This window comes from Endocarpon pusillum (assembly GCF_000464535.1).
Source record: "Endocarpon pusillum Z07020 unplaced genomic scaffold scaffold6688, whole genome shotgun sequence".
Classification (NCBI taxonomy): Eukaryota; Fungi; Ascomycota; class Eurotiomycetes; order Verrucariales; family Verrucariaceae; genus Endocarpon; species Endocarpon pusillum.
The window spans coordinates 32,923-45,972 of NW_006916603.1; the positions used below are offsets into that span (position 1 = coordinate 32,923).

Genomic DNA, 13,050 nt, shown 5'->3' on the forward strand with positions numbered 1-13,050 from the left:
GAGAACCGTCCTTCGTGCTCCTGGTTCCAATCTTCGTGCCACTGCTAGTGGATAGAGGTCCAATAGTACCCAGAGAATACTTCCAAATTATCTGGTTTTTCTCTAAGTTGACGTACACCTTTCGAAGCAAGGTTCTGGTCATGCCGTAAGGATCCACGCAACTAGGTTGAACTTGGCTCCGCACCGCCACAACATCCGGCGGAATCATGCGACAGTGATTGTGGGGTACTGAGACAGGTAATCTGACCATGATTTATACCATATCTACTACTACATAGTACTAGTACGTATCTTATTTCCATCGTGGTAGAAGGCATGCTATTGGTGGGCAGAAACTTATCATTGTTTCTTGAGGAGTTTGAATGCTCCATAAGCTATGACCACTGACTGGGGCTCCATCCACGACCACACGGATTATCGCCAGCTGAAGCTCTATCTAGACTGCAGCCACATGCAAAGGCCACAGAGGCATAGCCCAACGTCGTACCACATGCATAAGGTAACACCGGTTTTGTAGCATTCGGGTGTACAGATCACATCTCGTTCATTCTTTTTCACGATGCCCATCTCTACCATTCGAAAGGATCCTCCATCTCGAGTGCTGTCATCTGGTCCACCTCTTCTTCACTGCCATCCTCAGTTTCGTGAAGGAATTGTGCCATATCAACACGAGCCTCTACTGGTTGAAGCACTGGTCGTCGGTTTTCCTGACCTTGGTCCAAAGAATTAAGAACGCGGTTTCTTGCTGCAGGCATCCGAATCTGGTCCGTAGCATCATTATCGAAGAACTGGGGTGGAGTTGCCGTCTCGTCTTCGTAGATGGTGAAATTTGCTGGCTGACGTCGACGTCGTGCCGCCTTCCCTCTCAAGTTGGGGTCTGAAGGAGGCCATGGAAGAGAGGGGTCTAAAGCAGTGGGGACCTGCGGTGTGCTGATGTGTGTGTTCGAAAAGCTGCTGACAAGGCTTTGTGGAACGTGAGCATGCTGGGAAGTTTCAGAAGCAGCTGTCATGGACGGCACAACTGTAGCAGAGAGAGTGCTTGGCCGGAGTGTTGACGATGATGCGAAGCTCAGCGTAGACTCATTACCATCTCCAACGGTCGAGTTGCCCTCCTCTGACTCTGTCTCGTCAACCTCACTAGCAATAAAGCTTTCATCATCGCTATCACTGCTGAAGACAGCGTCAACGTTGGTGTTGTTGGTGTCAGCTGCCACAACTGTCGAATCGTCCTCCTCTGAACCTGTGAAATTTCCCTCATCATCAGCAAAGCTTTCATCGTCATCGTTGAGGGCGCTGCCAGCGTTGAGATTGTTGAGACGAGAAAGCTTGCGGCGTTTTGGATTCGGTTCGTATACAGGCTCGTCATCAGCATCAATAGCATCGTCCAAACCAACGGAGTCCGAGGCCTTGAGACGCTTCACTTCTGGCTCATCCTCAGATTCATCCATCTCTTCTTTGCGCTTGTTGTTCTGTGTGGCACTTGTAATGATGTCCATACCAGTAGACATGGCTGTCCTCGTCATCACTAGGTCAGACGGACCAAACGGGAAGGCGCCATGTTCAGCGGTTTGTTTGGCCAAGTCATCTGAGGTAGCGACCAGCGGACCAGGCTCAGGGGCTTTGTGGAGATTTCCTGGATATTTTCCTTGAACGGCCCCATAACTTTGACCGCTATGAGCAACCACTGGAAAGAAATCTTTGAGTGACGTCTGTCTAAGAGACATCTTGAAAGATCCTGTGACAGTCAGACGAGTGCAGACAAATAACAGTGGGATGACAAGAAGGGCATGACTGGTTATGGTGAAGCGGTGGGATGGTAGAGCAGAAGATCAGTTGGTGGACAACTGACTTGGAAAGGAATGAGTGGTTACGGTGAAGTGGTGGGATGGTAGAGCAGAAGATCGGTTGGTGGACAACTGACTTGAAAAGGCCTTGAAAGCGGACTTACAAGACGATTTCTTTAGCGGTTAATAGCTGTCAAGGAGGAAGCCTTAAGGAGGTCAGAAAAGTTTCGTGCAGCAAGAATGTCTGCCTTGGTTATACCTTGTGATGGTTGGAGCGACAAGGTGATTTGCAAGGACGGGTGTGCGGCGGCGAGGTGAGCTTGCTAATATCTTCTATGACGAAGTACAAAGCAGTGAGTCTGTTCGTATCTAGCAGGATAGTAACAACGTTGATGGAGTATGAGGTTGAGCGTGGTTGGTTGAATAGACAGTTTAGAATACTCTTGCCAAGCTCAGTTGAGGTTCAGATCGACGTAGACCAGATAGCACACTGATGGTGAGCCTCTGGCACCACGTGACCAGGGTCCATCTTACCCTCCTCCAGCGTGTGTTCCAGATAGCAGCAGGCACCAGCTTACTGGCCTTGTTCGCATTGTGTTATGGGCATGTTGCATTGGGTCAAGAAGACGTTAGTGAATGCATCTGTCCCAGCACAAGATGTGCCAAGAAAATCACAGGTAGGAAAGCCAGCAGCATCCCAATCCATCACAAATACCATGGACAAAAGAGCCCCAAAGATAAGTGACGAGGATGGAGCTTGCTGGGCGTATCATGACTGGGGAATGTGAGGTGAGGCTCAGCATGGCAATTAATCGTGCTGAGGATCATGCTGCTGTGATCAGGAGAGTGCTTGGGTACTTTTATCTGATAATTATATAGTTCGGAGGTGATCGAAAAGGTGAGAGGGTGAGAGAGTGAGAAAGGCCAGGGGGTGTGAAAAGAATTGGCCGTCACTTTATGTTTGAAGGCCTTGCAGGAATGGCTGGCAAGAGCCTAGAATATTGCACCGACTGACAATGAAGCTGTGGCAAAGCACAGCTTGAAAGCCGCACTCATCATAGTTTGTTGGAGAGATGGGTCTGCCAGACAAGAGACAGCAATCAAGCTCCATTGTTGGTGATAACCCAAGAGGTGCTGCCAGAGGCCATCAACCCCATATCAGCAAACCATGGCATGACCACCTGACGCCTCATCGCTCTGGATCTCCGGATATCCGGATATCTAGGTCGTGGATGGATGTATTGAAGCAAGCCTTGCCAGTACAATTGAGTAGAAGTGGTTGCATGCCACTGCAAGGTGAGCAAGGCACAGAAATGTTGCATTGCTCTGCACTCTCAGAAAGATGTTATTCTGCCAGAGTCAATACTTACAGAAACGATGGAAAAATTGGCAGGTTGACATCTCAGTGGTGGAAGATGCAGTTGGACCATGCAAAGTGGTGCCTAATGGGAGGGCTCTTTGGGTGCCACGTTGGTGGAGGTTGTAAACAAAGACCGGTTTCTAGTGTTGTTCCTTGGCAGGTGTTCTGAGAGGCCACTGCGTTCAATGCAAACAGAAATGATTTTTCTGCAGAGTCAATCTGATCTGAGACCGCAAGCACCAGGAAGCAAGGAGATGAGCAGATATGCACTGCATCCTAACTTGTTCCCGCGCATCCTGATTCAGCTGGTGGTGATCATGGCGGTGGATGCCGAGGAAGTACATCACTCTGCTGCAAGGCTGCAGAAGGGGAAAGTGTTTCGAGAATGAGACGTGTGCCTCTGTCACGCATTGGCTTTGAGACCAACAGAAAGGTCAAAATCACGGCCCGTATCCATGTGCTGAGGTGGCGCTTTTGGTGGCTTGGGATTGATCAATCTCCCGACAGTCTCACCATTTCATCCAGTCCAAATCTGCATCCAAAACCTCCGAGCTCACATTTCAAGTGGTCAACACCATGATTGGCTCCTGCATGGCATGCTTTCGGATACTCCGTACATTTTGGGCTTTTCGCGCATGCGATGAGGGTCCTCTCAGATACCTGGTCATGGATCGTCTCTACTCATTGGAGAAGCTGGTGTCTGGTTTGTTTGAGGACAAGCCATGTTATCCCTTCAGGATTTGGTGCGATGCAACATTACTCCGTACTCATACTTCCGTCTTGGGTACTGTGCCCTTGGTCAACTCAGAGATTATCGCAGCGCTGGGCCGTGTCATCACCCTGGTCACAGAAATCGCAATTCATTTGCTTCAGGTAAACTGATCGGCACAGCTCAACTCCGGCAGGATGTTCTTGACTGGACGTTTTCGACATGCTCAAGGTTCAGAAGCGAGCAAAGTGTAGAGAGGGGTTACAACAGAACTGCTCAGGTTGCACGATAACAGTCCAGCTTCACGCTGAAGCCTAAGGATACTGCGATGGTTGTTGTTCCATGGCCAGGGTTGTCGAAAGGATGCTACTATCTTATATATAGCCAACGCAGTTGGACTTTGACCTGTTCTTTTGCTGCCACTAACTTAGAGCCTTCTCATTCAGTTTTGTCTCTCTCACACCAAAGCATTCGTTTGCGTGCGTCAAGCCATGTGATTGACATACTGCGGGATGATGCTCCGGTGAGACTAGGGTTTGAATAAGTCAAGACCCAAGGAGGGAATAATGGCGGTGTTATGGGGAATGGTCTCCCCTTGCTAGACTGAAACCTTGAATCCCATACCAAGGGGTTCTGCTCTTGGCCCGCCCAGCATCTGGTTCATTTGCACCTTCTTGATAGAGCATAAGCTCGTCTTGGCTGTCCAGCATCTTCCCGGTCCCTTTGACCGCTCCCAGTTAGCCGAGTTCTGCACTCCTCCCTCCTTCTGATCAATCTACTACCTAGTAACCATGTACTTGTACTATCATAGAATCATCTTGCACGATTTGCCATATGGATTGTTCTATGTCTCTTTCAGCCTCTCACTATATCCCACACTCCTTAATATCTGATGATCGGCCCGTTTCCGAGACATCGATCCGTACCTCGACCTCGATTCGGCTTGATGACACCCATGCATGAACGTCACGATTGAACGATCCTACGACCTCTCAATCATACCGACCCTCTATTGCAACTCTCTTACCCTTCTTTATCATGGCGTCAGCTCCAATGAATGCTTTAGCCAGCTTTATGTACCTCACCGACATGCTTCCCACTTGGATTACCCAGATCAACACCCTCGGCACGCATGTCGTTACCAAGCGGGAGGAATTCTCTGCTGAATACAAAAGAGCATTGGAGCATGCCAGGCCGAGGAGGAAGAAGACACCATCCGTAACCTCCCTACAGACAAACCAGAAGCCGGTATCGATAAGGTCTCAAAAGAGCAATACAAATGCTCAGGACATGCTGTCCATCCCTCGAGCAAGCGAGATCTCACCGCTCGATCCTGAAAGTAAATATCTCTTCGCCAACGCTCGCCGAGGCAAACGCAAACAAGGCGCCTCCTTCCGCTCCGGCGCATCAGGCCCACAAGCATTCCGAAACCAGCACCAGGTCATCATCTACTATGATTCCGTCTTACAAGACGGCTTCGAAGCCCTCGTGAAGGAGATTGGGACCGCGAGAAACAACGTCCGGAAAGGCAGGCAGGCACGAGAATTGGAACGCGGCTTACGACTGCCTTCCTTCGGCATGGGAAACTACACCCGGACACAACGAGGGCCAGTCATGCCGAGTCCACCCAAGTCTCGCTCGCCCACGGATCTAACGGTCGACCCGAAGATCCTTCTCAACGATGCACCACCTAATGAGGATGCATCCTTCACAGAAGTGGCCAATCAGCTTGAAGCAGCCCAAGCTCTATGCGAAACAGCTGCTCATCAGTTCCTTAGGGATGGAGACTGCACGCTTGAGATCGACCGAATACGATCATATCTCGAGAATGTGTTGCAAGTCGCCAAGCGGCAGATCGAGGCCTGGGAACAAGAGGAGGACGGTGCTAGGACAGAAGGCAAGGAGGCAGCGGCACTAGTGAAGAAGGAGAACCACGACGTGGCCACCGTTGTTGCAGAAAAGCTTGGTGTAAATATCACGCCGATGGTTAATACGGTGACCCAAACTACAGAGATAGAGGTGGATTCAGACGACAACAGTGTTGAGGAGGATATAGTTGTTGATATTACGAAATTCCGATCTGCAAGGGCAAGTGGAATCAGGGCTTGAATCAAGCGGATGGAAGGAGGGTTTTCTCTACATTTGTTGTCATTTAGCGCCGGAGCATACACGACTGGAACCGGAAATGGCGTATGGAATTTGCATGAGCGTTGGTTTTGCTGGCAAGGCCAGAAGCGGCAACAAGTGTCTTAGCCAGCTTGACTTTGTGAGCTTTTTCTGCTCATTGTATCCAAAAGGGCCTTGATACCGAAGGGATAAACGTCCTTCACGTGATGATGATGAGAATATAACAAATGTCTCAACCTTGATGTGATGTTCTTCTGCTTACTTGGTCTCATTACATCATGGATATAAAATTCAGTCGTGCGAACAAGCGTCCCCACCCATCCATATTGTTGCATTGCGAAAGTGTTGCAATTCCTTGGCGCTACCCTCGAATTGCTGGCGCCGCCGCGGGGCAGAATTGCAGTGAGGGCACCTAAATTATCGTAGTAGAATGCCTAAAATCACCCGGATAGTAAAATAGACTCTTTTGTGACCTTACTACTAAAGTTTTAAGATAAAAAACTATAGTGTTGAATTGTGAGAAGCAATTAAATGCCGAGAGAGCTTTATAGCGTCTTTAGAACGCAAATAGAGAGGAGGAGGTCAAGGAGGAGGAGGATATCAAGGAGGATAGTACTATTGATTCGTCTTATACTAGAGATTTAGATGTTATATTAAACAAGAGAGGGATATATAACAGCATGGTATCCTCCATGATAGCCTCCTACATCTCACCACAATCTTGCCCCCGCGGCGCCAGCAATTCGAGGGTAACGCCAAGGAATTGCAACACTTTCGCAATGCACAGTACTTAGTACTTGCAGTCATTGAGCCAGATCCCAACGCCATCCGTCGGTCTGTCCGTCGGGTTCGAATCATAGTTTCAAGCATATCGGAGGAAGTAGATATTCAGTTTCCCCGAGATTGTCTTCGACTTGCGCGTCCTCTTCGACTTCTCTCTATTCACGGACTCTACTGCCGTGGAAAACTGCAACGGCGAAGGAGATATAGACTCATTATGGTAGCAAGATCTCCGTAGACTCCTTTTCACGGCTTGATTGGTGGATATTGTTGTCCCCATCGGGCAAGGATTGCTGGTCCTCCTCCTTCCTCTTTCTTGACACTATGAAATAAACACTTCACTTTACATTCCGACCGGCGCTGTTCTTGCAGGAGCAAGGATATAGTTCGGTTGAAGGCACAAGGGAACAAAATCTCTATATCTAGATAGACGGAAGAAGCTGCATGTGTTCGAGTTTGACATGCCCCATCACATTCATCAGTGTGAAGCCAGGTTCGCGTTCGCGTTCTCAGCATGCATGTAGACTATCCGTGGAAAACTCTCATGACTGCTGTGCAATGAGTCAAAGGCGAGCCTTGGGATTATCGGTGATTGTAAATAGAAGCTGAGACTAGACCTGGTTTCGGCCTCTCGTCACACACGTAGGTAAGGAAAAGTGATAGAGGCACACGCTTGAGCCATGGTTGATAAGTGCAGCCGTGAAAAGATCGGGTCATCGTTCAACCATATTCGAGGGCAGCTTGGCTGCGGGCTGGAGTAGAACGATGGTACGAGGTACCAACCCCCCTACTTCATCGTCACATGGATGGCCGCCGGCTTGAATCTGACCATACTGATAAGATTGAAATGATATGCACCAGGAGAAACCGGTTTCAAGCTATTCTTATTGCGCTAATGTAGCAATGCCAAAATCCTTGGAATTCCTTGATTTTGTTGTGGTAATGGGAAAGCAAGCGCCGCACACGTCCTGTCGGAAACAGTGGACCCGTCTCTCCTCCGCACAAGTACACGCCCTGGCCAAGTACATTAAGACAGTCCGGTAGAAGAAGGAACTGGGAAACAGCGTCCTGGGTCGATTGGCCCTGTACTAGCAGCTCGCGTTCACTGATTCGGGTGTCAGTCCACTCTCGACTAGGTGATGAATTCGACCGAAGAGCTCACAGATATCTCGTCCATTCCAAGGTCCTCTCCGCCAGCCGTGGCTGGTTGAGCATTTCCACTCGCAGTGCCATTTGCGTCAGTCATGTTGGTAGTGGCGCCGCCATTGTTGTTTGTGAAGTAATCGGTCATCTCAGCGTCGAGCTCTTCGGCTGTCTTTGGCTTGGAACGGGTCGCATTCTTGCCTCGCTTTTTTGCCTTGTTCGCTGCTTTCTTGCCAGCGCCGTTGGTAGCTTTGGTAGAGGTAGCAGACCTCGGCTGAGCTTTTGGGTTTGCGCTAGCTTTGGTCAGTGGTGTTGATGAACCAGACTTATTAGATCTTGCATACGCCACACGATCTCCTAGACTCTTCACAGTTGGTGGAGCTGGTGCGTTGCTTGCATCCACAATAACTTCAATCTAAGGAAGTCAGATATCGCTGGCGTTCGGCGGGTAACAAGAGGCTTGCCTTCATCGGTCGCTTGTCCACGAGCATGCCATTCAGATCTTTAGCCGCTTTCACCGCAGCATCTGCCTTCGAAAAGATGATTGTAGCAACGCCGAGACTGCGCCCGTTTTGGTTGTAGGTCATCAAAACTCTTCTAACTGGTCCAACAGATTTGGCAAAGTATTCCTGTGCGCGATTTGTTCGTGATCAGTATTCGATATGGTCAAGAATGGAGAAAGCAGCATCGAATCGACAGGACGGAAAGACTTGGCGCCAGGAGAAGACATATTGATCTTGATCCAAACCAAGGAGCATCAACGAGCCGGTGGAGAGAGTGAAAAAGCACCGGTAGATTCCGAGGAAGTCGACACTCAGGGGCGCGGAATTAACGAGCCAGGCGAGCGTATGTTTCTAACAAGGTCCTAGTATCGACAAGCCGGATAAGGTTGCTGATGGTCTAAAGCGACAAGATTGAGTATAGATGTCGGAGTCCGTGGGTCCATTGAGTTGAATGCTCATTTGAGCATTGGTATGTAAACACCGAAATGAGTGTCCCTGAGATGAGAGAACACATGTGCTGAAGGTAGTATAGCAGCATGACGCTTGATGTAAGCCATTTGAGTTGCCTCTGTCGACGGCCCAGACGCATTATGTTTCATAGAGCCCGCTTCCTCGGTTCTGCCGTGGGAATGTCTTGCGCCATACAATGCTGGTGGTCTGATAGGCGCCACTAGGCTGTGATAACAGTCGCCTGTCTGGTTGGTTCCACTGTGCTCGTCCATGATTATGCTCGTTGATGCTCCTGGTAAGAATGAAAAGAAATACTATTTCTCAGGCCAGTAGCATGTTTGCTCGTAAGCTTGTAGTAGCCGCTACCGGCATGCCCGAACGCCTACGGTGTTTGGCACCAGACGGCTCAGAAGTGGAAAGACATCACTGATTGAGGATCTTTACCAGCTCCGCTCCACAGTCTGAACAATTGAGCAAGAGCACAAGTGCGCAAGCAAGACCATGAACAAGCGCCTGTGGGCATTTCACCATCCATGCTTATGCCACGTCCACATCTTCTCGCATCGTTTCGAAATAATATGTAACCTGCGATGCTCGAAGATGTTTCGTAGTTCGCAAAAGTGGATGGCGACAAGAATCCAAGGTGATAAGCCTCGATCAACATACCTTGATTTGGGCTTCATTGACATCATGGGGCTAGATCTCGTTTAGCAAACTCCATCATAGCTTGTGTAGAGAAAGCCTTACCAAGCCGGTGACAATGATTTTGCTCTCCTTTGGAGGAGCTGATGGTCCACTTGGAACTCCTTTAGTGGCGGACTTGGCCGATTTCACCGACTTCTTGACTCCTCCTACAGGAGCAATCTTAGCCGTCGTGCCAGTAGTCTTTGCAGGCTTGTGAGGGCGACGTCCTCGATTAGCCTTTCGGCGTGTGCTGAGGATCTCGTCAAGTGACTGATCGAGCTTGCCTGACATTTCGATGGCAGATGTATTTGGCAGACGTGAACCAGCAATTACGTGTAAGATTGTCTGTTGAATCTGATGCCTCGATCTGTTCGGAGAAGGAATGAAGTAGCCGCTGGAAGAAGACGCTTGCTGGGGCCAAGGGTTCAGTTGTGGATGGTGTGTGCGTGATAAATGCGCCAGAAGGTGGTTGAGTGATATGGGGCGCTGGATGATTCACAGAACAGAATTGCAGAAAAGGCGGATGCCAACAATGAAAATGGATTTACTTGTGAAGATGTTATTGAGGTGGTGGTGAAGTTGTTCAAAGGAGGCAGCAGTCCAAGGGAGTTTCCACACCGCGCTAGTAAAAGCAGACTAAGCCGCTTCCGGTTTGAGATATGTTACGGTAAGGTGGCTGATGGAGTTGGGCTTTCAACGTGCTTGTCAAGGCAGAATCTGTGTATGCATATGGCTTCTTTACTTGAAGACAAACCCACGGGCTGGATCTACTTGATGCACTTCAATGCGACTGTGCGCCATCTACTTCGGTTGTACACTTGGTCAAGCAGCAGGAACAGAAGGAGAAAGTATATAACTCAGCTCCGTAAAGCTTCTAGCCTGCCTCTCATCTGCTCGAGAGTGACTTCTTGTTCCTCGAAGCTCTCTTCCTCTTCCACAGGCTGTTGCGGTAGCTGCTCATCCGCGGCTCCAACCTTTCCAAGCTTGCCATGTAGGACCTCTCCTAGCACTTGTTCCACTTCAGCTTCAGCTTCTTCGTCCTCTCCTTCTAGGAGTTCGTTGTCTGGTAATGTATCTCCGACCATTTCTTCAATGATGCCGGCCTTCATGAGTTCCTGGCTGAGCTCCCTCATGGTTCCCGTAAGTTCGGGTAGTCTAACCAACGTATTGACATCCCTCATGATGCCGGTACTGGCCTTCAAGCTCCCTTCGATCTTCCTTACTGAGAATGCTTCGGTCACTTGCATCTGGACACTTTGTAGTTGTGCTTTGCTTGTATGTAGCCTTGCGCTCTGCTTGCGTACCCTGATCAGTTCTCTAGCAAAAGTCCTCGCTTCCTTAGCGGCCTGTTGGGCATGGGACGGGTTCTTTTGCCCTCTCTTTGAAGCCTGTAGAATATACTGTCTCGTCTTTTGGTCGAGGACTTTAAGTTGATTGATGTCACGATCGAGCTGTCGGACATTCTTGCGGATTATGCCGTTGCATTTTCTCATCTGAGGGTGTCAGTTGGCGGGATGCACTACAGCAACAAGACTCAACATGCCTGGGCCGCCGGATCAGGCTTGAAGAAGACAGCCTTAATAGACTCCATTGTGCTTGTAACACCCATACAACTCCGTTGTGGCTGCGTGAAGAAAATAGAATTGCGAGGCGATCATCAATGCGTCAATATCATTGTCGAGTAGAACCTCACAACATGTATATCATTGCTTCTCCTCGCAGAAACAGAAGGCGATCTAGTTCAGTCAAACATGGCCAGTACCTTTCGTCCAGAATAGGCAAAGAGTCTGTTATTGATGGCTGTGTTGCTCGATCTGATGCTGGGCTTACTGTATCCGCTGCCTGGCTGATAGTAGGTGGTTACTAGTCTGCCGGCACCCAGACCCTTTGCAGGCCTAAGGTGCCCCCAACTTAGCGCTATGATATTTCGACATCATTCGTCAATGTTCCATGCGCATAGGCACTTTTTACGCAGCCTTACTCTGCAACACACAAACTTCCAACACCACACAATACTCATTACCCGCAGCAGACCTGTGCCTCCTATTTGCGATATCTACTTTTATTGCTCTCAGCTGCCATTCGCATCGGCAATCTCATCATGTCTCCGACCACGCCAGAAGGTAGGCTGACGCCCAAGCTGGAGCTCTGTCCTCATCTTGAGGAGAATATGCTACTCCATTCTCACTATTTTCACAAGCTGCATTGTTCGAACTCGGCATCGCTAACAGTTGCTTAGTCTTGTGGGCTCAGCGCTCATCTGCTTCTGACCCGGAAAAGAACTACATCTACCTTACTATCTCGGTCCCCGATGTCCCTCAGTCTTCGCTAAAACTTGATCTCAAGCCTACGAGTCTCTCTTTCACTGGAACCTCTGACACCAAGAAGACAACTTACCATGTAGACCTGGAATTATACGGTGAAATCGACGTTGAGAACTCGAAAACAAATCACACCGCCAAACACATCGAGATGGTTCTGCGAAAGAAGGAAATGAAGGAAGAGTATTGGCCAAGATTGTTGAAGGACAATGTAAAGGTGCATTTCCTGAAGACTGACTTTGACAAGGTGAGCCAATGGTCCACCCACAAACATACGACAACCTGTCTAACTTTGAGCAGTGGGTTGATGAAGATGAGCAAAATGAGGTACCGGACGATGACTACATGAACAACTTTGGGGGTGGCGGACTGCCCGGTGGAATGGGCGGTATGGGCGGAGACGGTGGCCTTGGTGGCATTGACTTCTCCAAACTCGGCGGTGGAGGTGGCATGCCTGGCATGGAAGGCCTTGGCGATGACGGTGGTGATGACTCCGACGATGACATGCCAGACCTGGAGAATGAAGATGCGAAAGCAGCGGCAGAGGCTCCAGAAGATGAGCAGGCATCACCGGATAAAGGCAAGGCAAAGATCGAGGAGGTTGCCTAAGCTTCTCAATTGCGGTACCAGAGCCTAGCGACCTTAGATTTGTGATCATACTTTGAACATGGGCGAAGGGTGGATTCTCGAGGTTCACAATCAAATTGGCGACGTCCAACTTGTATACCATACCATGGCCTTGTGTTTTACAAGCTTGATATGCATGAAAGGGGGTGTAGCACAAACGTCACCACTTGCTTGGTTCAGACAGACGTTAAGCTTGCAGATATTAGTATCAGGCACTGCTCTTGCATCAACTCAAGCCGGTCAACCGTCTTGGCATGTTTGCTCTGTTTCCAAACGATGTCATCCTAACTCCGTATCACTTTTTACCCGCGAGAGAAGTCCTACGTAAGGAAAGTAGTAGACGTGGCCTATTTCTTGTATGATACAGGCTCCAAAGCAGACACAGTTTCTGCTCTAGGCTCATTACTAACTGCAGCTTCAAGGCAGCTTCATTCTCTACCACTACGGCATGATTTTCTCTGCCTAGTGGACTCCGAGGAGCGTTCTACATGATTTCGTCAAATCAGAGGAAGAGACGGTCATGACAGAACGTGGAAGCCAGCTCTTCTACACTCCTTTTTCC

At 49.2% G+C, this 13,050-nt stretch overlaps 5 protein-coding genes across 5 annotated transcripts; 2 read left to right on the forward strand and 3 right to left on the reverse strand.

The window, feature by feature from the left end:
• Positions 1-569: 569 nt before the first annotated feature.
• EPUS_08177 (uncharacterized protein) lies at positions 570-1,724 on the reverse strand (the record flags this gene model as incomplete). The annotated part of the gene is made up of 1 exon (XM_007807211.1): positions 570-1,724. The coding sequence occupies one exon, from the start codon at positions 1,722-1,724 to the stop codon at positions 570-572; it is 1,155 nt and encodes a 384-aa protein (XP_007805402.1).
• A 3,167-nt stretch (positions 1,725-4,891) lies between these two features.
• EPUS_08178 (uncharacterized protein) lies at positions 4,892-5,962 on the forward strand (the record flags this gene model as incomplete). Its single annotated transcript, XM_007807212.1, has 1 exon — positions 4,892-5,962. One exon carries the CDS (start codon positions 4,892-4,894, stop codon positions 5,960-5,962), a length of 1,071 nt encoding a protein of 356 aa, XP_007805403.1.
• Positions 5,963-7,892: 1,930 nt separating this feature from the next.
• EPUS_08179 (uncharacterized protein) lies at positions 7,893-9,831 on the reverse strand (the record flags this gene model as incomplete). Its single annotated transcript, XM_007807213.1, has 4 exons — positions 7,893-8,318; positions 8,389-8,532; positions 9,523-9,552; positions 9,604-9,831. The coding sequence occupies 4 exons, from the start codon at positions 9,829-9,831 to the stop codon at positions 7,893-7,895; spliced, it is 828 nt and encodes a 275-aa protein (XP_007805404.1).
• Positions 9,832-10,397: 566 nt separating this feature from the next.
• Positions 10,398-11,033, reverse strand: EPUS_08180 (uncharacterized protein; the record flags this gene model as incomplete). The annotated part of the gene is made up of 1 exon (XM_007807214.1): positions 10,398-11,033. One exon carries the CDS (start codon positions 11,031-11,033, stop codon positions 10,398-10,400), a length of 636 nt encoding a protein of 211 aa, XP_007805405.1.
• Positions 11,034-11,641: 608 nt separating this feature from the next.
• On the forward strand, positions 11,642-12,470 carry EPUS_08181 (uncharacterized protein; the record flags this gene model as incomplete). The annotated part of the gene is made up of 3 exons (XM_007807215.1): positions 11,642-11,663; positions 11,780-12,108; positions 12,162-12,470. The coding sequence occupies 3 exons, from the start codon at positions 11,642-11,644 to the stop codon at positions 12,468-12,470; spliced, it is 660 nt and encodes a 219-aa protein (XP_007805406.1).
• Positions 12,471-13,050: the final 580 nt, after the last annotated feature.